Genomic DNA, 25,125 nt, shown 5'->3' with positions numbered 1-25,125 from the left:
ACGTGTCCATAAGGAGGCAGGGGCGCGGGCAGCGTTAGAAAGTCCCAGGAGCTCAAGATAATAGAAGAATTTTCATAAACATGTAATAGCTCCTGCGGATAGCTTGAGGGGAAGGTTTAAAACTATTTTATTTATGTAAATTTCTAAATTTGGTGGTTTAAATGTCGAAATTTCTGCAAGTCTGAGGACTCTATTTTATTCCCTACTGGGAAATATATAATATAAGGGAACAAAAAGTGATTACCCTGTTTTGGTTCCCATTCAACGTAGCATGGGGTGACTACAGTTTACAAAACCTCTAAATTCCTGTAATTACATTTGGCTTTAATATTTTTGGTCACCCTGCTGTAGAATAGGCTTAGCCTCTGTATCATTTGGCCATAAGGCCACTTAGAGTCTATAAGAAGGGCAAGTGTTTCGCCTCCTACGCTTTTGTTTATGGTCAGTCATATTCAACCTTTTCTTTTTACACTATGGCCACTTAGGATGGGCAATTATGCCCTTGTAAATTTATCGTTGAGTGTAGAATTGTTTCTGGTGTGAGGTTCCCTTGAGGAACAGAAAGTTATAAACTGTTGAGCAATAGATAAGCCCACCTCGGGGCTACTTTAACTGAGGACAACCATTGGATTGTCAGGTGTAACTTAGTGCGCAATAAGCAAGTTATGCCTTTGCGAGGCTGGATTATAGTACCTGTTGGAGATCAGACTCCTAAGTCGTATAAATTATCGGAGCAAATCATGCTCTTTGCAAAATACTGTTCCTATCAAGAGCAATGATGCTCTTTACTATTGTAACAAGCTATTAACAATTGTAAATTTTGTGCCTGATTTTCGGAATTTAAGTCAATGTTATTGCTAGAGCTGAATAGCTCATTAATATTGTTGTTACCGGTATTCATTCAGATTTTCTATTTCGCAATTTTAAATTAGATAAAAAAAAGGAAAAAGTAAACTTTCAAAATGTGTTTTGTTAAGTTATGCTCTAGTTAATTCCTTGTCCACCCATTCAAACTAGGATCTTCTTAATACTCTGCGAGCCACGGAATCATCGTAATTAATAATAATAATAATAATAATAATAATAATAATAATAATAATAATAATAATAATAATAATAATAATAAAGTATTTTGGACTGTACTTCTTGGCTCACTGTTCTCTTTATCATCGTCTCAGTCACCTCCCTGTGTTTTCCCACAGAGAAGAGGCCCGCCTTGTAGGCTGCACATAGCAAAGCACAAAAGGTAGAGATGTTTCACTTACTGTATAGTTATAAAGAGCGACGCACTTGTATGTCTTGCCAGGCTCCGTGGGTGCAATGACTACGGTTTGTACGGAGTCGGTGTTCGTGTTGACGGTGTCTTGAGCAGCAGAGGCTTCGCTATCTTCCAGTCCCCAGTCCGCTTGCGTCGGGTCATCCCAGCCTGCCGTCAACTGCTCCAGGCGCTGGCGCTCTTGCTCCACCATGGCTGCAACAGAACTGCTACTGACAACACACCCACTCTGAGAGTACATACTAGTCTATCTTATCTAGCAATAAATACAAGGATCATCCAATACATTAACATCACCTATGCTGGGAAATGTACATTGTACATTCAAAAGCTGTTCAATTTGTTGGTCACATCATATTATCTTCTTTCGCCTGTGTGCTAATTTTCATGTGAAGTTTCCCAGTAGTATTTTTTAAATATTTTTTACTTTAGTGAAGAGGTGATTGTGCCAGTCAGAATAGTGGATGTAGTACACGAGAACAACGCTGCTCTAAAGCTTGTATGACGTTTGTTATTGCATTGCATTATTTATCCTCATGATCAATTAATAAAGAAATAATCAAGCTATTCTTTGACTTAATACTGTATAAGTTAGATGATTTACTAAGATGCAGAATAATTCAGACGCAGTTATTTTGAGGATGAGCCCAAATGGTCACATTTAATTAAAAACTGAAGGGGTTACAGGCAAGAAAAAACCCAAATATGAATGCACTTTACAAAATTGCAATTTGAATATATTCGAAAATCTATATAAATGTACCTGTTACTCTCTTTGTGGTTCATCCTCTAAGAGAAAATCTCTTCTTTCAAAAGAATTGAAAGAATTTCCCTTTGCATTCTGAGATATACATGTGGGAGATACTGAAAAGGCGTCAATAACCAATCACATCATACAAAGTCAATTTCACCATATAAAATGTGCAATAATAATGTGCAAACGGGGGAAATTTCAAGATAATCTCTCAAATAGTTCAAGAGATGTTGAACATTTTCGCTAGCATAATATACACGTTAATACCACATATTCCAAACCAAAAGTTTAAGAGCACGAATATGTTTCTGGCAATTCATACGTGGACTTAAAAATCTCACTGAGTATTTATTTTATTTTCACTTAGACAAATATTTTGAGATAAAAACCAACAGTTGAACGTCTTGCGACCGAAATTTGATCCAATCACTCAACATTTAGAAGCGAGATTTATAGGCAAGTTGCAATCCATCACACTCTACCGGGGAAGGTTGCTTAGCTCTACGTACCTTTAAAACAATAATCACCGCCACATTATTATTAAATGTACCCTATCTTTTGGTTCAAAACTTCTTATAGCGCGAGCCTGGATTTTTCTAACAAGTCTTACTAATTTGCTTCACTGTACATGTGTCTACGGGGAAAATAATTCTATAGCCTGTTAGAGGATATCTAGCACTATATTGCCATGTGCAAACTACTTCTGCAAAATAGTGTAACAACTTTTACATCATACGGAAGCGTATATGTTCACTTCAACAATAATCCTACTCTTTGTACAGTTTATCAAACATTGCTAACAATAATATTGTTAATATAATAAAAATCTTCCGGGCTATTATGCCGTGGTCCACTCCTCTCGCTTCTCCCAGACGTTTCGACTACTGCTGCGGTAGTCATCTTCAGTGGCGTCGTGTCGATACGCTCTCCTGTATCCCGCTGGCGCGGAGTACCGGAGAAAAAAACATGTCCCGCCTCCGCTTTGTCCAACACAAATCTCACATGGACTGACCGGGATTTGAACCGCTGGCGACTGCGGGATACAGGAGAGCGTATCGACACGACGCCACTGAAGATGACTACCGCAGCAATAGTCGAAACGTCTGGGAGAAGCGAGAGGAGTGGATCACGGCATAATAGCCCGGAAGATTTTAATTATATTGACACCGGTCGTGAAAGCCTTCATACTTTAATAATATTGTTATCTATGAGTATGTTACAGCCTGCCCGTACTTAAAGAATGCAAAGGCTAATGAAGGAATACAGATCGACGTGTAAATTTCAACAAAGAAATGGTGCATTTAAGTAATGAATAAAAACCTACAATCTGTTTTCCACTCATTGACCGCGTCATGGATGGAATGAATGAAGCCCCAATCTTGCGGCCAGGATAGGAATTGTGCTGGCTGCCGAGGCCTGTCGCACTCCTCTGGGGTAATGATTAATGGCCGACAGATGAAATGAAATGATAATGGAGTGTGTCGCTGGAATGAAAAATGGCAGGGAAAACCGGAGTACCCGGAAAAAAATCATGTCCTGCCTCCGCATTGTCCAACACAAATCTCACATGGACTGACCGGGATTTGAACCACGGTACCCAGCGGTGAGAGGCCGACGCGCTTCCGCCTGAGCCACGGAGGCTTCTGTATTTAAATAATACATATGAAAATATTGTATATTTATGTTCATAAGTTTCTGTTAGACTATTCAAGGAAGAGTCAGCAAAGTTTTACAGTCACTTGTTTCGAATATGCATCCAAAATCATCTACCATATATTTTAATTTTCACACACTGCTATTCTATTATAGCCGAACCGTCATTTTTATTTTCACTTATGCTTTCAGTTCTTGCGTTTGTTGCTGTTGCTTCGTGAAAATGATGTGGGGCACTGTGGTCAACTTGCTCGTATAGTATAAATTATGCCTGTTAACCTATAGGGCTGTGAACATGTACCAGATCGCGCATTTATAATTGAGATGACCAATGGAACCCATTCATTTACCCCTTCAATTGTTCAGTATAGGGACCGTGCGTATAGCGACTGCTGCCATCTGGTGGCTTAATCTGAAGTAACTGGTAGGAGCGGTAGGAGCATTCTTCACCATCGAGTTAGTGAATAGTGTTTTTTTTTTGTTTTTTTTTTAATCTTACTGTAAGTCTTTGGCTGTTCACATTGCTTACTGAGGTAGCCTACGTTTTGATTAGGTTCTTTCAGCATATTCTCTAAGCATGAACGAAACTCATAGAACCAGTAAACGCAGTAAATGTCACGTGAACTGGTTCCGTGTACGGTTGTAATTACACCTACTAAAACAGACCACCAGGAACGAATTATTTTTCGTTTTCCAGCCGCAGCTGCCCATAAGATCAGAAGGGAAGCATGGATAACATCTTTAAAACGTTCAACACTTGATGGAAAACCGTGGGTTCCTGCCAGGAATTCAGAATCTGCATCCGACACTTCATTGATGGAACACCTACCAGAGACCCTGATAGCCCTGGATATAAGCCTACTTTGCATATATTACCAGGAAGAACTAATGAGGACGAAATACGGAGGAAACTGACAGTCAGGTACAAGACGAGGAAAGGGAGACAAAGTGAAATGCAAGAAAACACGAATTCTGTTCCTGAATCACAATCTCCCCAAACTGTTTGTAGTAGGCTATAGGAAACGACCTGGGGGAGTCTCTACGAACATCTTGAGACTCTGGCTAGAAACGGGGGTGTGATGCGAATATATGAACTCACCAAGAGAGTTCACTTAGCCTCTCACACCTCAATTCTCCAAATCCTACCTACGCGTGGTGCCCCTGTTAAGCTGAGCAACCCAGTGGAAGGTTGGGTTTACAACCCCAGCGGGAAACTGGGTCAGTGAGCCAACAGGAGTGGAGGACAGTGGAAGGCAACGGGAAACCACCACTGTAATTTTCCCAAGAAAACCCCATGGCTTTGCTCAATTCAAAATATTCCGGAGTTTCAAGTTCCCCAGTCGGATCTCCGGGGGGAACTACGTTGAGAGAAGCCTCAAGAAATGTGCGATGCTGCAAGGAACAGTACTGTTTAGGAACTTGGAATGTAAGATCCATGTATTAAGGAAAGCTGGATATAGTCAAACGAGAAATGAAGAGACTGGGCATCGATATACTGGGAATAAGCGCAGTGAGATGGATTGGTATTGGTGAATTTGCTACAGATGAGTACATGGTATACTATTCTGGACATGAAAACCAAAAGAAAAATGGAGTTGCCCTCATAGTTAGCAACAGGGTGCGTAAAACTATAATGGGGTGCAATTTTAAAACTGATAGAATGATGTCTGTACGTTTTCAAGGCCAACCTTTTAACATCACAGTCATACAAATTTACGCACCAACCACTGAAGCTGAAGAGGAAGATATTGACCAGTTTTATGAAGACTTACGAGAATTGCTACAGTTAACACCAAAGAAGGATGTCGTCTTCATTATTGGCGACTGGAATGCCAAAGTAGGAAATCAAACTGTAGATGGAGTAACGGGAAAATTTGGCCTTGGCACAACAAATGAAGCTGGACAGAGACTCCTAGAATTCTGTCAAGACAACTCACTGGTCATTACCAACACACTGTTTCAATTGCCCAAACGACGCCTATACACCTGGACCTCGCCAGATGGTAAATGTCGGAATCAGATCGACTACATACACTGTAGTCAAAGGTGGAGGAGTGCTGTACAGTCATCCAAAACAAGGCCTGGGGCTGATTGTGGATCAGATCACGAGCTCTTAATTTCCAAATTCCGGCTCAAATTAAAGAGGATTGACAGAGCTAAACCATCAAGCAGATATGACCTAAATAGCATACCTCTTGAATATACAGTAGAGGTTAGAAACAGATTTAATGGATTAGATTTAAGAGATAGAGTCCCAGAAGAGCTATGGTCAGAAGTACGTTGTGTTGTTAAGGAGACAGCGGAAAAGCATATTCCCAAGAAAAAGAACAAGAAGAAGGCCACATGGTTATCGGGTGAAGCACTACAAATAGCAGAAGAAAGAAGGAATGCAAAAATCAAAGGGGAAAGATCGAAAATGTCTAAATTAAATGCAGAGTTTCAGAAACTAGCTAGAAGAGATAAGAATGCCTTTTTGAATGAACAGTGCAAGGAAGTTGAGGAAAATAACAGACTGGGTAAGACAAGAGATCTTTACATAAGAATTGGAGACATCAGAGGGAAATTCCAGGCTAAGATTGGAATGATAAAAGATAAAAATGGAAAAGATCTTACTGAAGCAGAGGAGATTAAAGAAAGGTGGAGGGAATATGTAGGCAATTTGTATAGGAAAGATGGGAATACTCCTGATGATGAAGTTACTCTGTTGTCAGAGCCAGAACCAGATATCTTAGAAAGTGAGGTCAAGTGGGCCCTAGAGAGTATTGCAAACAATAAGGCAAGTGGTTATGATGGAATCCCTGCAGAACTGTTCAAAATCCTAGGAGAGGATGCTGTGAAAGTGCTACATTCAATATGTCAGCAAATATGGAAAACCCAGCAGTGGCCAAAAGATTGGAAAAACTCAGTGTTCATCCCAATTCCAAAGAAGGGCAGCGCTAAAGAATGTTCAAACTACCGAACAATCGCACTTATATCGCATGCTAGTAAGGTTATGCTTAAGATCCTGCAAAATAGGCTTCGGCAGTATGTAGATCGAGAACTACCTGAAGAACAAGCCGGTTTCCGCAAAGGCAGAGGAACCAGAGATCAAATTGCTAATATTCGCTGGATTATGGAGAAAGCAAGAGAATTCCAGAAAGACCTATACTTATGCTTTATTGACTATGCTCAAGCCTTTGACTGTGTCGACCACAATAAATTGTGGCAAGTACTCAAGACTATGGGAGTACCAGATCATCTTATTTGCCTTATGAGAAATCTCTACTCTGATCAGGAAGCTACGGTGAGAACCCTATATGGAACAACTGAATGGGTCAAGATTGAGAAAGGTGTACGTCAAGGCTGCATATTGTCACCTTACTTATTCAACTTATATGCAGAGTATGTGATGAGGAATGCCAAATTAGATGAAACAGAAACTGGAGCTAAAATTGGTGGGATACATATAAATAACCTTAGATATGCTGATGACACCACCCTGTTGGCAGAAAGTGAAGAACAACTTAAGTATCTACTAATGAAGGTGAAAGAAGAAAGTGCAAAAGCTGGACTAAGGTTGAATGTCAAGAAAACAAAGATCATGGCAACTAAACCTATCACCTCCTGGCATATAAATGGTGAAACAATGGAGGTTGTTCCTAGTTTCATCTACTTGGGCTCCAAAATAACTGCTGATGGCGATTGCAGCCATGAAATTAAGAGACGCTTGCTCCTTGGGAGGAAGGCAATGGCCAACCTTGATAACGTTTTCAAGAGTAGAGACGTAACTTTAAGAACGAAGATTCGTATAGTGAAGGCTATGGTCTTCCCAGTAGCAATGTACGGAAGCGAAACCTGGACAGTAAGAAAGGCTGAGCGCCGAAGAATAGATGCATTTGAACTATGGTGTTGGAGAAAACTCCTTAGAGTTCCGTGGACTGCGAACAGATCTAATAAGTCCATATTATAGGAAATCAACCCAGGCTGTTCACTGGAAGGTCAAATACTCAGGCAAAAACTAAAGTACTTCGGTCATATCATGAGAAAACATGATTCACTGGAAAAGACCTTAATGCTGGGGAAGACTGATGGTAACAGGAGAAGAGGGCGACAACGGATGAGGTGGATTGATGACATCAAGGAAGCCACGGCTCTCAATTTAGAAAGACTTCGGAAAATTGTATACGACAGGAAGAAATGGCGCACTTTGGTCTATGGGGTCACGGAGAGTCGAAAGCGACTAAACGACTAACAACAACAACAACATAGGTATTCAGACTGATTATTTACCATTTTCACATGGCCAGGGAAATGTAAATGTACTATTTTGTCATTTATAATTGCCGAGTGATAATTCAAAATGTGATACAGAAACTCTGACAATTTTACATACGAAAGTGTTAGACAAACAAAACGCGTACGGAAGCGCTGCGACGTAGCAGAAAAAATAGTTGTAAGGTACCGGTAGTAAGGTATGTATCCATATTATTCTCTACAAGTAAAATATTTCGTACTTTTTCCGAATTTACCGCAGATTTAACACTTTATTTGAGTAAAAACAATTATTATCTTCCATTTTGGGACAAATAATAGTGACATTTCGTGGATCGGATTCGTTCACGTAACCGGAAAAGTTGAACTGAGCATTAAGGTTATATGTTTAATAATGTTAAAACTAAGATTATTACAAATTTATAAAACATTAAAAGGATCTAAATTAAGGATTTTTTAAAAAAATTCTAACCTTGATGTTAATATTATATGGGGTTTGACTAACATTTGTCTCTCTCAAACATACACCAGATAGGCCTACTTCCTTTGAAAGTTTTTCTTCCACCTGATATATGTGATGGCTATCATTAAGCTCTCTTTCTTTCCTCAAAGTAGATTTCCTAAAATACTTAGAACTCCACATAATTTTCTGAAAACCCACAAGAATAACAGCATTCGACATAGCTGATTAATTCAAATAATACGTATTCACAACATATTTCAATAAGTAAACAACGACAGGTGATGTTATTCTGGTGCTTTTCCTACCGATGAATAATCGTCTCTTCCGCTAGGGGCGCTGCGGTCGAAAATTTGTTGTTACGCACGGTCCCTATACTCGTGTAAACTAAGAGAGGAGCTCATATTCCTTTATTAGTTGTACAGCCAAGGGATTGATGAAATCGATGACCTTAAATAATACTATTGGAGTGCGAATTACAGCATCGTCATTCTTATCTGTCGGAGCCATATGACGAACACGAGTAGGCATACGATATTTCTTTCACAACATATGCCAGGCTCTTTTTGGCATATTTTCTCTCTGATCTCCCTTGTTCAACTCTGATCCCCACTCGATATCGAGAGTATTAGGATTTCGAAGTTCAGAGAGCCTCCCACTTTCCTGCTATTGTTGGCCTTCTTTATCTTTACCTGATGACCTCACCTTCAATAAATTGAATCTCTTCATTTTCCTTCCCCTTTTGACGTTAAATGAGACAAATGACTTCGTTGTTTTAACCCTTCATTGTTGTCAATATAACAGTTAACAATGAGATAATAAACTGGTTATCAAGAATGTAATTCGTTTGTTTACAAAGAAATAGGCCTAGTACGTTAGTTGTCGAAGAGATAATGTCTTAATTGCCGAGGAGGTAATACCTTGCTTGTCGAACAAATATGTTCATTATTGTTAATAAGACAATATGTTGATAGTCAAATTAATGCGTTCAGCGTCAAGGTGATAATGTGTTAATTGTCGAAGAAGTAAGGCGTTCATTGTCGAGGAGATCATTTGTTAATTGTTGAATGATTCTACAATTTGCTTTACGTCGCACCGACACAGATGGGTCCTTTGGTGACGGTGGGATAGGAGAAGGCTAGTAGGTGGGAAGGAAGCGGCCCAACATTTGCCTGCTCTGAAGATAGGAAACCACAAATATTAATGTGTCCTTTGTCGAAAACGTAATGATATATATTCTCATTTAGTATTTACGAGAGAGTACTATGGCCACAAGATGTGTTATCCCAATTTGCTAAAGTTAAATTGTCATACGATGACAAAGCTAATGATGAATATAGCTACATCAGCATACCGTTATGGTCTAAAGTCAATTATGCCGGGCTGAGTGGCTCAGATGATTGAGGCGCTGGCCTTCTGTCCCCAACATGGCAGGTTCGATCCTGACTCAGTCCGATGGTATTTGAAGGTGCTCAAATACGCCAGCCTCATGTCGGTAGATTTGCCGACACGTAAAAGAACTCCTGTGGGACAAAATTTCGGCACCTCGGCGTCTCCGAAAACCATAAAAGTAGTTAGTGGAACGTAAAGCAAATAACATTATTATTATTATCAATCCTAGTTAACACTTGGTAGGTTTCCCTTCAAAACGTATTAAATACCCTGACAAAAATGTTCATACTTCTTTCACAGATCTTTGCCTCTTTCCACCGTCATAGACAATCTCCTTAATCAAAATCATTGTCGAAATACTCCAATTACCAGCCCATCAATAAGAGTGGCCATTCCTCGCTCTACCGCCGCTAATGTCAGATTCCTACCTATTCTGGTACAAAACAACCCCTGCCACAGGTACAGTATTATTATGCTGGGGACCTGCTGCTTCCTTTGTAACCCAAAATAAAATTTTCAACCAATAACTCGAGTCTTCTATCGTCATGTCTGTTCAGTCTAATTCTACGCTTCAGGGGCACTGACACTAACGGCTGCAGTGATGGTGCATTCGATGAAAGATGAGAAATACCCAGAGTTCACCAAATAATTTACGACATTGATTAATAATTAATAAGACAGTGTGAGGAAATGTTTAAAGAGCTATTAATAATAATAATAATAATAATAATAATAATAATAATAATAATTTCGTGTGGCTATTTCTAGACGAGTGCAGCCCTTGTAAGGCAGACCCTCCAATAAGGGTGGGCGGCATCTGCCGTATGTAGGTAACTGCGTGCTATTGTGGTGGAGGATAGTATTATGTCTGGTGTGTGAGTCGTAGGAATGTTGGGGACAGCACAAACACCCAGCCCCTAGGCCATTGGAATTAACCAATGAAGGTTAAAATCCCCGACCCAGCCGGAAATCAAACCCGAGACCCTCTGAACTGAAGGCCAGTACGCTGACCATTCAGCCAACGAGTCGGACATCTTTATAATATTAATAATTAATAATGATAGTAATAATAATAATGACGCGGGGCTAACCAGTCAGCCATGGAACTGGACTCAAGAAATCATTGCGCGGAGGGAATTGGTGTACTTTATCACCGTGACTGACTCTCATTGCTTCGCAGTATCAAGGCTGGAGAGAACGATTAGGAAGCCGATGTATTTCTTTGTTGGCAAATTTGCAGTCAGATTACTCAACGCAGTTTCTGACAGAAATAATTGAAAAAGAGCAGGGTTGCCAACGTCAGCCGTTTTCCACCAAAACTTGCTTTGACAGAAGGTCAAAGAGGGAATATTTATTGATCAACGTTAAGTAGGAAATTTTCGGGTTTATAAGTGTTCAAATGGCGATCTCCTTTTTGTTATATAAATTCAGTTGTCAGAAATGCATAATAAGTACAATAAAACCATTCGGATTGTTCTTATTTCCATTATGTTTGAACGACCATGGGGTTCCTAACTGAGTCTGATAGCGCTTCCCCTTACTTGTGCCTGGCCCCTCAGTTTAATATTTCCCATCCAACCTCCCTTGGCTAACTCTTGTTTTCTTCATACCCCAACGACAATAGGTTTGCGAGGCTAGAGTGCAATCCATTCCATTCTTTTTCTCATAACCTCATTCCTCGTAATATCAGCCCTCTTCCTTTTTTCCCTTTGATTAATGCTAATAAACGATGGAATAACTATCACTTATGGTCAAGTGGAAGTAGAAAGCGTATTTCATGGTTTTCTTCTTCTTAGCCTTTTTCGACATAAATATGTCTTGTGGCTGAAGGGTCATCTGAAAATTTGCGTTACGGAAGTTAGCCTGACTGAAATTCGTGTGATGGAAGTGTAACCCTAAGAAACGTGCAGGATGTGATGCAAGGTATTGATGAATGTCCAAAACAATTTTACCTAGCAACCGTGCAGGATGTTATATAAGGTATTGATGAATGTCCAAAACAATGTTACCTAGCAACCGTGCACGATGTGATGTCAGGTATTGATGAATGTCCAAACAATGTTACCTAGCAACCGTGCAAGATGTGATGTAAGGTATTGATGAATGTCCAAAACAATGTTACCTAGCAACCGTGCAAGATGTGATGTAAGGTATTGATGAATGTCCAAACAATGTTACCTAGCAACCGGGCAAGATGTGATGTAAGGTATCGATGAATGTCCAAACAATGTTACCTAGCAACCGTGCAAGATGTGATGTAAGGTATTGATGAATGTCCAAACAATGTTACCTAGCAACCGTGCAGGCTATGTCTTGTGACTGGTGGTCATCTGAAATTAGCAGCCGTTGATGGATGGCCATGACCGAGGAACACATTCATGATCATTTGATTTTCGCAATTTATCGGGCGAGTTGGTCGTGCGGTCAGGGGTACGCGGCTGTGAGCTTGCATCCGGGAGATAGTGGGTTCGAATCCCACTGTCGTCAGCCCTGAAGATGGTTTCCCGTGGTTTCCCATATTCACACCTGGCAAATGCTGGGGCTGTACCTTAATTAAGGCGACAACCGCTTCCTTCCAACTTCTTAGCCTTTCCTATCCCATCGTCGCCATAATAAGTATCTGTGTCGGTGCGACGTAAAGCGAGTAGCATAAAAAAAAAAGATTCGCAAAGGAAGAGTGGTTTCTTTTCCCCAATTACTTGGTATCGTGGAATTGTATGGATTTGGGACATTTTTACGTCCAGATGCCCTTCCTAACGCCAACTCTCTGTGATGTATTCACAATCACGCGTTTCTGTAATGTTCAGTAGTGTGTTGTGTTGCGTGTGAATTGATCAGTGTGTATTAAGAAGAATACAAGCACCCAATTCCCGAACCAGAGGAATTAACTTTACAGAGGTAAAATCCCGCGGCTCGGCCGGGAATCGAAACCAGGGCCCTGTGAACCGAAGGCCACAACTCTGACCATTCAGATAAGTAGTCAGATGTATTTCGTGAATACTGCGTGAATAATTTTAGTTGGTGTGATAACGTTATTTCTATTATTCATTTATTTTCTTCTTCTTCTAGAATACTTTATATTTATGGGTTCCCTTCTAATGGTTTCTAAGATTTCTGGCGGAATTTTTAATCTATTTAGCTATATATTAACTCAAATTGCTGATAACTTGGAAGAGAATCTTCCTCGGTTAATAGGTGACGTTATCATCTCAAATTTTGTTCAAGATTTACACGGTAAAGTCGATTGTATGAAAACTGTATGATCTGTATTTTTAATACATAGTAACAGTTGTTGCCAGGGGTGGTATTTGAAGCACACCGAGTGAGTCCAGGAGGCTGCTCACCCCACTCACCGTCCACCTCAGCCGCCTGCTCCCTTTCCGCCTCCTCGTCCCGGACATCGGAAACGCTCACCGGTCGCTCAACTTGCGTCACCTCGGAGCTGCCGTCGAAATCACTGTCGTAGAAACTATCCGACCCCGGAGGCTCCTGAAATAAGAACGTAATATCAAAATACATTTACATTACCTTGATGATTACTAAGCACTAAACCATCTGCCATTGGTATTAATTTGTCAGAACGAAGCGAGATTAAGGGAATGTGGTGTAAAACATTAGGGACAAATTGCATGTTTATCTGCCTCAAAGGAGGAGCTAAATAAATTCTTTAAATATTTACATTTATAAAGAACATCTCATTACGCACGTATAATTTCGTACAATGAGCTTCACCTAAATTTAGAAATGGAAGAGTTTAAAAGACTGAAGACGGAAAGATGCCATAAAGCTCATTTACAAAATAGTAAATTCACTGAATGATAATCCAGAGTTCTTTTCTCTTCTGAACTTCCACGTGCCATGGCCGAATTCAAGATTTAATTGAGCATTTTTAACAGAAAGTTAGAACGTCCGTCTATTAAGATGTTTCTTTACACAACATTAAAATAATTTTAGAACATCAACCCATCAAAATGTAATGTTATATAATTATGTTGAATGTTTGGCGGTTGGGAAGGGTTACGAATAAAAAGATTCTAAATTATGTTGATGCCAGAAGAACAATACGGCAAAATCAGAAGAACAGAGATCTGAGAGGTGGTGGTGGTGGTGGTGGTGGTGGTGGTGGTGGTGGTGGTGGTGATTATTGTTTTAAAAGGAAGTACAACTAGTCAGCCATCCTCTATATTACACTAATCAGAGAGAAAAATGGAAGGGGTCCGACACTTTGAAAAATGAAGGTATCGTTCAAAGGAAGACAAGGGCCGCGAAGGGCATGAAAATTAAAGACTCTCTAGGCCTCCATACGTAATACCGTCGAGGTCGGAAAAGAATAAGAGTTGACCAAGTGAGGTCGGATAGGATAAATGAAAGTGAGGAGCCTGACATAAGTGGAAGCAGCGCCAGGACTCAGCTAAGGGCCCTGCGGTCGCCATCCCACGCTCCGAAGTTCAGAGCCCCTTGGGTCCCTTTAGTCGCCTCTTACGACAGGCAGGAGATACCGTGGGTGTTATTCTACCGCCCCCACCCACAGGGGGCGAGATCTGAGGCACCCACGACTTGTTTAATTGGAATATTTTGTGGGGGGGGGGGTGGAATATAGTGTGTAAGAAGGATGGAATAACGCCAAGATTTGAATGTTACATACAGTTTATAAGGCACGTAGGATCCAACAGTAGCATAGAGATGAAAAGGTTAACAGACGTTAGGAGGCCATGGCAAGCTGCATCAGACCAGTCTACTGACCGAAGGTCCGAAGATGAAGAAGAAGAACCAACATTTCAAGTTGATGGTTTTTATCTTTGTTAAGTCTGGTTAGATTTTCAACAGCTTCACCATCATAATCATAAATAGCCTAGGTATCACTAAAGAGTCATGCTAGGGAAATGAGGAGTTACGTTATTCTCCGTTGTTTTTCTCAAGTTGATATATCATGATAAAATGTCTTGTATGAGGCAAAATAGTTGAAAAGATTTAGAAAGTTAAAATTTTATTGTTTTTCCACAATTTTGTCGAATGAGTTGTGAGATTATTATTTTATGCTTATTCTAATCTTGTTGCATTTTACATTTCTTGTGAATTCCAACGTGATTGATTTAATTAATATGTCACAATATTTGCAAGTATTTTAATTTTCGTGTACTTTTCAGTTCTGTTTTCATCCATGTTGTAAATTATTTTAATTTTATTACCTACCATGTAATTTCTTGCTTTTAATGTAGTTTTTTGTATTTTTGTTCCCTTGTATTTATTGCTTTCATGTAACATTATGTTTCATGAAAATTTTATGTTACATTCTTATGTAATTCAGATTATCACTCAAGTTCGTTGTTACACTACCATAAGTAGATAATGTCTGCGGGCCTAACTGTAATGTTGTTAAAAAAATGATAACAATATTTTGGAACTTACCTTCTCTGCTACATTTGTATTGACATGTTCCTGGTCTGTCAAATATTAGCGAAGACAAAAGATAATACCATTTTAGAACTTCTTGTAATATATCACTCCTTTCTGACCTAAACAAATAGTTTATAGTCTTCTATTTCAATTCCATAATCCCTCCATTTACGATGTAAATATTGAGATCCTTAAAGTTACATGAATTCAAATACTGTATCTTCATATTCTGAGGGGAAAATATGTAAGTACCTGCTTTCAACCTTTGTTTGACTAATCTGAGACAATTATTCTGTGTGGAACAATAACTGAAAATTGGCAGCTAATGCATGTAACAAACACATCATTAAAAAGGGCTGATTTTGATTTTATATTGCATCTAATGAATTTAAATAACCACTTATTTTCAGTTACCTCATTTCATCATTAGGATGATGCATTTGAATGATGGATGCCTCCTCCTTTGTAAAGACTTACCCCTGTTCCGGAGGCATCTGTCCGGACGGACAGGGAACTGGCAGAACGCGGGATGTCCTGAACACTCAGATTATCTGCGTCTTGTAAGAACTCGTCCACATTAACTGAAATGAAAATGGAAATACATTGGTCTCATACAGTACTAGTGTGCGTCTCTCAGTAGAATATAATTTGTTATAAGTTCGTGAAGTAAAAGTATAAATGTACCACAAGTTATATTACATACATATAAATATTTCCTTTCAATATCGCACAGTGAAATCATATTTTAAAATTTAATATATATATTATGGTCTTCTTTTTCTACGGCTTTTCCCACACCTGTCGGGTGGATTTGGCCTTGTTTTACGGCCGGATGCCCTTCATGACGCCAACCCTATATGGAGGGATGAACATCTATTATGGTATACAACCATTAATTAAGATACAAGGGTGATTCAATAAACAAGGTAAATTGATTTCCCACGGATTAAATTTACTCAAACCGGGCGAGTTGGCCGTGCGTGTAGAGGCGCGCGGCTGTGAGCTTGCATCCGGAAGATAGTAGGTTCGAATCCCACTATCGGCAGCCCTGAAAATGGTTTTCCGTGGTTTCCCATTTTCACACCAGGCAAATGCTGGGGCTGTACCTTAATTAAGGCCACGGCCGCTTCCTTCCAACTCCTAGGCCTTTCCTATCCCATCGTCGCCATAAGACCTATCTGTGTCGGTGCGACGTAAAGCCCCTAGCAAAAAAAAAAAAAAAAAAAATTTACTCAACTCTTATACACAAGTACAAAGACACTTGAAAAAAAGAAGATACCAAGAGCTCGCACGGAGAAAATGTATTTTACATGAAGATATAAGAATCCACAGTAGCAAGGCAATGATACGCATTACTATTCAACATAGTCGCCATGCTTGTCCAAGTACTTGTTTCAACCACGTGTGGAAGTAACCTAAGTCCAGTCCCTAAAGCGATGCCATGATGTCATGCTGAAGGGTAGTATCATCATTAAATTGTCCGGCTCCATGGCTAAATGGTCAGCGTGCTGGCCTTTTGTCACAGGGGTCCCGGGTTCGGGAATTTTAACCATAATTGGTTAATTCCCCTGGCACGGGGACGGGGTGTATGTGTCGTCTTCACCATCATTTCATCCTCATCACGACGCGCAGGTCGCCTACGGGATTCAAATCAAAAGACCTGCACCTGGCGAGCCGAAGTCCTCAGAAACATCCCGGCACTAAAAGCCATACGCCATTTCATATCATCATTAAACTGCTTCTTCAACGGTCCGTAGAGACAGAAACTATGGGGTGCCATGTCAGGGATGTAGGGAGGATGGTCCAGGTGGTTGGTTTCCCCACGAGGGGAGTGACAGTGAATGCTGGCAGTCACTGTGATACACTGGATCTTTTCTTAACGCCAGATCCTACACGTAATCAACAGCATGCGTTTACTGTCACAGCGCTTCCGGTCAAAGGTAGATTTCTTCCATGTCCGGACACGATTACAGTGCAGAAAAAACTCTGATCCGTTGGCAAGAGCACGCCTACCCTTGACGAGCTGGTTCTGAGTGTAAAATAAAAATAAAATATTGATTTATGCCATTTACTTAGCTGGTTTTAATCTTTAATTTTCGATGGTTTTACTTTGCTACGACTCAGAGACTAAGAAGGAAGTGATCGTGGCCTTAATTAAGGTTCAGTCCCAGCGGGTGTGAAAATTAAAAATCATGGGAATACATCTTCAGGATTGCTGGGAGTTCGAACCCACTATCTCCCAATTTCAAACCTATCTACGTATTTTATTCTTATTATGCATTAAAATGATTATTTTAAATCTTCAGTCTGCATAATAGAATTCGCTTAGTCTACTAAATTCCTTTACCTCTAGAACTAATCTACAAAATGAAAATCCACAGCCTGTTTCCAGTCATTCGACCGAGTCAGGAATGGAATTAATGAAGCCCACATCTGGCGGCGAGGATAGGATTTGTGCTGGATGCCGAAGCTTGTCGCACTCCTCTGGGGCAGATTAAATGAAATGATACTGGAGAGTGTTGCTGGAATGAAATATGACGGGAAAAACCGGACTACCCGGAGAAAAACCTGCCCCGCCTCCGCCTTGTCCAGCACAAATCTCACATAGAGTGACCGGTATTTGAAGCACGGAACCCAGCGGTGAGAGGCCGGCGCGCTGCCGCCTGAGGCATGGAGGCTCTCAGAACCAATGTGGAATAATATTAACCCCCCCCCCATGGCACTATAGCCCTTGAAGGGCCGTGGCCTACCAAGCGACCGCTGCTCAGCTCGAAGGCCTTCAGATAATGAGGTGTCGTGTGGTCAGCACGACGTATCCTCTCGGCCGTTATTCTTGGCTTTCCAGACCGGGGCCGCTATCTCACCGTCAGATAGCTCCTCAATTCTAATCACGTAGGCTGAGTGGACCTCGAACCAGCCCGCAGGTCAAAAGAAAAATCTCCGACCTGGCCGGGAATCTAACCCGGGGCCTCCGGGTAAGAGGCAGATACGCTACCCCTACACCATGGGGCCGTAAGAATAATGTTAAGAACTATAAGAATTCTTGCTGACCTTTCGCGCATGCTCGCGAGCAGGTGTGATGATAAGGAACGTTGAAAGCAGTGTGTTTTAATGGCGTTCTTGCTCACTTTGTATTTTATGCCTACTTGGCTGGGAGGTTGGTTGCGCGAATCTGTGGACCGCTTGATGCCTCTCAGAAGCCGTAATTACATCCCCAGCACTTGTCATTCCTAACATAATGAGGAAGAGAGCTCGCAGCACACAGTTTTTTGCTCACGACGTGGTAAAGCTCTTGTCGCTACTACATAACGCTCCAAACTCATCAGCCTGTAGCGCTCTTCTTGCCTGTCGTTTATATAAATCGCTATTTGGAAAGAAAAGATATCATCTCGGAGCGTATATTGCGTGGCTGCTGAAAGAAGTTTCAAGTTGGGTAAGATGGAATTACGGGGGGATAAGGGAACAGTCGTTCGGACAATTAGGTGAATAATCTTAAACAGGGGTTTTTAAACATTTTCTGACATTTCCTAGGGGTCTTCTAACAAGACTCATATTTTCTGAATCGTACAACATTCAATATTTTCAAGCTTCATTTTTTTGAAACCTTCAGAAGGGGGAAAGAAAAATAACCTTCAGAAGGGGGAAAGAAAAGTAATCTAACAATGGAGAGCTGAGAAGCTGTCAATGATAATCTCGACGAAACTTTCAGCTTAGAACGATAATGGCTTCAGGGCAGTATGTATAAGGTATCAAGTTTTGGAAATGCCCGCAGTCGCTGATTGGAGGTTGGCATGGGTGGGGTGTCGATTATATACAACCACCTACAGAATAGATTATTTAAAATACCGATGTATTTTTGGGAGCTCGAAAGTACTCTGCCAAGAATACTATGGAATCTTCCAGGGTCTTTCAAGAGGGTAGTCACCGGGTGGGTTTAATGGTTCCTAGAAGTTCCCAGAAGTAAATACAATACAGTAACATCTGCGTAAACGGGAACATTGCCGTTCTGGTATTTCGTTTCCACTAACGAAGGTTTCCAGTTTACAAAGGTTTGTGTTTTAAAACTATTGTATTACTGTAAAAAAATACAGTAGTTTTATTCTCTGCATAAATTTACATGGTCGTAGTCTCTCCTGGTTTCTAGAATCTTAAATTTAGAAAACATCCTTACTGCATCACAAACAAACCAGACTGTCGTGAATCTTTGGAAACGCTATGCAAATCAGTCCACCATTCGAATCTCTGTACTTTCCGCCGCAGGTACTATGTGAATTGTCTATCACCACACATGGGATTGAGGTGAATGTAATGCTCTTTAAACCAATTTTTATATTTTAAACTGTTTATTGCTCTTCTTCCCCTTCCATTTTAATGTTCTTATTCTCAAACAAAGATTAGTCTGCATGATGCGATATAAGAAAAACTCTTTCCTTTGCGAAAATCTAATGTACGTGAATTTCAATGAATGAAACGCAGATATTGACAACGAACGATTTATTTGCATCATTTCACAGAAATGGGTACAGAGGTTATTTTTTCTCAGCCATTATCTACACGTGACAAACAATGCTATATCAACTCTACTCTACTTTCAGCCTCAACATCTTTGTTGACCTAGGTCTAATTTCGTAACGACTATTGTGACGTCATTTCCATCACACATTTTGTCGCGTGACACAACTTTTCGTTTAAACCCCAACCATAAGACAAGGGCTGCATTCGAGGGTATACGATGCTATACACCGTATGCTCTCTGCATAACTCCACTCATTAGAGTATGCCTTCTGATTTCTTTTGTGTACTTCTACTTTAGTTTCTTTTCTTTATAATTTCGTAATTCTGTCACTGAGTTTTAACTCTCCAGCTACAATCGTAAACGCGAACATCGATGGTTCAACTTGTTGAATAACATTATCAGCAATGACTTATTTAATGCCTTCACTATTCGTTGCTTACGTCTCCACTCTTATATTCATACATTAAGACCGTCCTACAACATACACCAAAGCAAGTGTTTGTTCCAGTGAAAAGCGTGGTCGTAAATGAAAAGAGGACCGAACTCGATAGCTGCAGTCGCTTAAGTGCGGCTAGTATCCAGTATTCGGGAGATAGTAGGTTCGAACCCCACTATCGGCAGCCTTGAAAATGGTTTTCCGTGGTTTCCCATTTTCACACCAGGCAAATGCTGGGGCTGTACCTTAATTAAGGCCACGGCCACTTCCTTCCCACTCCTAGCCCTTTCCTGTCCCATCGTCGCCGTACGACCTATCTGTGTCGGTGCGACGTAAAACAACTAGCAAAAAAAAATGAAAAGAGGCACCTTGAATTGATTTTTGTGTAGCAGGATGTACGTCCAGTAGAAAACTACTGTGTAAGCAAATTGTGATTTTCAAACTAGTGCTTTAAATATGGATTCCTTCTTTGCCATCATAAAATATCTTCTATAGTCTGATTTATGCCATCTTGAAGAAAGTTTGTTGAAGTCCGGACTTTCATGCATTAATAGGTTAGAATGCGAAGTTAATGAAGCGAGCAGCAAGTATAGTCTACCTTCACAACGATTATGCTATGGCGATTGCATAAATATAGGCTCATCAGAACCCCTAAAATTTATGTTACACTTGCTATATTATGAAAGAGCGGGTGGCCGACACTTTCTACTAAACAAATTAGTTTGCAATCTAAATTGTTCCTGCATAAAAATCCGGGCTTTAGCATAACTAGCTGTAACCCACTATCGTCAATGCCACTGTGGTCTAGTATCCGGAATTTGTCAAAATACGGTACGAAACTGAATTAAGAAATCACGACGGTTCACAGTTTCATTCCACTTCTACTCCACTAATTGCATGACAGCACAAAACTGAGAATGAACCGCATTCCTCAACAAAGCCCAGTGCTAGATGGGTGGAAGGATTAACGGTCCACTATTTACAGTCCAGTAAGGGCAGATAACTTTCGTAATCTTCTGTAGCACAAATGATAAAGTACTCTGTCAAGAATACTATGAAATCTTCCAGAAGACAGTCACAGAGGGTTGGATTAATTGTTCCTACAAGTCCGAGTACACCTAGTATCAAAAATAATACCTTGCTTGTTATCACCAAACAGTATCAAAAATTGGTTCCGTTTACGGGTTAGGCGGTTTCTCGTTTTAAAATATGAAATTCCTACGCTCTAAAATTTATTTTCCGTTTTACAGGCTTCTAGTACATATTAGGTCCGGTTTAAGCAGGTTTTATTGTACGTACATAGCTCATGTGCTGGAGAACGCATAATGTAGTAACGGAGATAACATAACAAAAACTAGTTCCTTTGTAAAGCGCACATAAACAGCACAAGGAAGACGTTCCCACACTCCCGTAAACAATAATAAAATACTCTTCTGGAAGTTGCAGTTATTTTTTGTTGTTAGGAACAGAGGCTTATGTAGAAAGTCGCACTACTCTGGATGGTAAAGCACAAAGACGCAGTGACTATCGAAGACACACATTAGCAGGTACTATAGCGTCCCTAGAGTGGAGCCTCCGTGGTTCAGGTGGCAGCTGGGTTCCGTGGTTCAAACTCCGGTCACTCCATGTAAGAGTTGTGCAGGACAAAGTGGAGATGGGACGTGTTTTCTCCAGATATTCCTGTTTTTACTGTCATTCCAGCAACACTCTCCAATAGCATTTCGCTTCATCGGTCAGTCATTAATTATTGCCCACGAGGAGTGCGACAGGCTTCGGCAGACGGCACAATTCCTATTCTCATCATTAGATGGGGCTTCATTCATTCTATTCCTGACCCGATTGAATGACTAGAAACAGGCTGTGGATTGTTTTCATAGCTTTCATAGAGGATATCTCTGCCGTGAAGAGCGTAATTCGTAGGTACGCGCTCCGCAGATATTTCGCCCCGGTTCGAGTGCTCGGTTGGTTGTGAAACGTAATATATTGCCTATGTTTCTTTGGATCCGTCGACGTGCTATACCGCAGGGTTTGTCTGTATTCTCGTAGACAGCTTCGCAACTCTCCCTTGTTAGTAAACGCTATGGGTCATTATCCAAATTATGTACTTTATTTAGCGAATGGCTTTTTGTGCCAGGAGTTTCCGAGAACATGTTTAGCTCGCCTCGTGCAGGTCTTTCTATACGACTCCTATGGGCAATTTGCGCGTCAAGGTGTGAGGAGTTTGGACAAGGGCGAAAATCGGTGTCAGTAACTACTCTTGTTGAATTACACCAAGGGATCTGCTCCAGGCTTGACGTCCCCATCCGACGGACGAATCACCATTAACAGGCCCTTACAACCTCCCTCCCTGGGGAAAGGTGCGGAATTGAATACAGTCTTTTATCACGCAATCCAGTGGTTAGAAATTATACACCACCATCTCTCTTACAACGCAGCCAATATTATGACGGTGATAATTTTCTCTATCAACGGGACTCGAGCCAGCAAACCATATACACTTGACGCATTAACGATCATAGCCACCAGGCGGTAATTGTCAAAAATATCAACTACTCTCTTTTAATCACTGTGTAGGTCCTAGCCCCTGCGAATTTTAGGTACTTTGGTTCCCGACAGGAGTTATAGGTGACTTGCCGTGATTATTTGTCGAATGAAACCTACTGACTTGTTCGATAATTACTGCAAGAAAGAAAGAAAGAAAGAAGGAAAGAAAGAAAGAAAGAAAGAAAGAAAGAAAGAAAGAAAGAAAATATGGCGTATGACTTTCAGTGCCGGGAGTGTCCGAGGACGTGTTCGGCTCGCCAGGTGCGTACACCCAGTCCCCGTGCCAGAGAAATTAACCAATGATGGTTAAAATTCCCGACTCTGCCGGGAATCAAACCCGGAACCCCAGCGGCCAAAGGCCAGAACGCTAACCATTTAGCCATGGAGCCGGACAAAAATAGAGAGAAAGAAAGAGCCACCGAATGAATGAATGAATGAATGAATGAATCAATCAATCAATCAATCAATCAATCAATCAATCAATCAACGAAGGAATGAATGAGATTGACGAGTGGTTTTAGTACAGCTCCTTTTGTTGAATGCGCATTAATTAACACAATAAATCAAGGTGAAAGGGAATGTTGTTCCCTGATCATACGGGATATCAGAGAATTATATTTGCAAGACATACGTCAAAACCAATTATTTAATGTTTGGGTATACTATAGGTACTCTCATGGTACGTTGTAAAACACGTTGTAAAACACAGTAGGGCAATACAATAGTTAAGGACACACGCCGCAGTACAGTGGCTTGTTTCTGTGTGCTGTGAGTCATTACAGTCTCAAAGTCAAGCGACCTGTTGTGACAAACACAATACACCTGAACGAAGGTCAGAGTAGAAGAATGAAGCACAACAAGCACACGGACTGGCTATGTAACATGCTGTTTATGAATACTGCGTCATTGACACAGGTGTCAGTACCATGATTGTCAAGCTCACCCGTGTGCAGTGCATACTTGAGTGTTTACAAACATACGCCACGCGTGCGATGTAATGCAAAATCTAATTTGTTCTTCTGGACAATAACAGGTCATTGAAATCTGTACTATATCATAGCAAATACAGTTCCTACACACCCCTCACGTTTCCCCCTGTGAATGGGGGTGGTCGCCAAGTGTGACTAAAAGGGGCCCCAGAGGCTCTTAACTTGGGAGTGTAGGTTGGCAACCATGGGGCCCTTAGCGGGGTCCTGTTTTCACTTACTTGTCTCAGACTACTGACTTTCATCTATCCCATCCGACCTCCCTTTGTTAACACTTGTTCTTTTTTGAGACCGACGGTATTACATGTTGAGGCCTAGCGAGTCTTTCGTTTTCACGCCCTTAGTGACCCTTGTCTTGCATTAGCCCATACCTTCATTTTTGAAGTGTTGGAGTCATTCCACTTTTCCCCTCTGGTTAGTGTTAATAGAGGATGGTTCCTCCAAAAATTAATCCTCACGTTTCCGGTGCAACTTTTTCTTACATTCCCTGTATTGCAAAATAGTTAGATGTAAGAGAGGGCGTTGAGTCCTAACCCTTTCAGACCTGAAAGAAAACTGGAGGTGTGAATTTTTGTTTTTATGTCAAAAACTTACTAAAATGCTCCTCAGTACACACATTGATAGTTTATTTTACAAAATAAAAACTAACATCCGAAAAGCAGGACCCACACAATTGTGCGTATCAAAATTCAAAACCTCGTTATATCACATACGATGATGTATCTGCAAAATTTACGTTCACTGACCAATGTACACACTTCATTGAATATATTCCGGTATTCAGTAAAGCTTCTAGATTAATATACATGCAATAAATAAATACTTAATTTTGGCACTACTGCTTCCCGTCATCTCGCCGATCAACTGTGCTTTATAAACTCTTCTTCCTTCGCCCTGGCGGTCAAGCGCATACTAAAAGCAATTGAAATATACGCCACGAGTCCCGCACAATCACTGCAGTCCGGTCTAGCGCCGAAAAAACATCAAATACGGCCAGGGATAACTAAAATACGAACCCGAACAATTGTGCGTACTCGGTCTGAAAGGGCTAACTTGGGAGCAAATCCTTGTGTTCATGTGCCGATCCACTTCTCTATCCATTCTCACATACAGTGATTAGACATGACCAAGTAAGTAAATTCAAGTTTGCCAACAGCAGATAGAAATAGTCTTGTTTTAGAATTCTCGAACAGATTGCCTCCATAAAACAGCAATTAAACAAAAAGGAACTGGCATAAGAGGTGTTCAGAAGAAAGCCTGAGACAAGAAATGCCGAAAGTGACGGACACAAGCAGTGCTGTAGTCGGAAAATTTATTTACAGGGTGCTGAATCCTAATAAGCTCACAGCAGTTCTTTCGGTGGCTGGTTATAGTTTTCAAGAAAAAAAGGACCAATGGACAAATATTTCAACTAAGGGAATAAATGCATACAAAAGCATCAAATTAGTAGTTAGTGAATG

The 25,125-nt window shown here is 40.7% G+C and overlaps 1 protein-coding gene and 1 pseudogene across 1 annotated transcript in view; one reads left to right on the top strand and one right to left on the bottom strand.

Moving 5' to 3' along the window:
- Positions 1-25,125, bottom strand: part of nwk (nervous wreck) — a 1,047,247-nt gene that overhangs the window by 59,500 nt on the left and 962,622 nt on the right. Inside the window, exons 13-15 of the mRNA XM_068227774.1 lie at positions 15,661-15,764; positions 13,140-13,275; positions 1,266-1,471 (exon numbers count right to left, since the gene is read on the bottom strand). Of these exons, the coding sequence (XP_068083875.1) occupies positions 1,266-1,471; positions 13,140-13,275; positions 15,661-15,764 (446 nt within the window). The remainder of the gene's footprint in view (positions 1-1,265; positions 1,472-13,139; positions 13,276-15,660; positions 15,765-25,125) is intronic.
- Positions 4,719-5,820, top strand: LOC137500966 (craniofacial development protein 2-like; annotated as a pseudogene).

The sequence above is a fragment of the Anabrus simplex genome, chromosome 5, assembly GCF_040414725.1.
Source record: "Anabrus simplex isolate iqAnaSimp1 chromosome 5, ASM4041472v1, whole genome shotgun sequence".
Taxonomy (NCBI): Eukaryota; Metazoa; Arthropoda; class Insecta; order Orthoptera; family Tettigoniidae; genus Anabrus; species Anabrus simplex.
The sequence above is the reverse complement of the archived record's forward strand: the minus strand, read 5'-3'. Positions and strand labels throughout refer to the sequence as shown.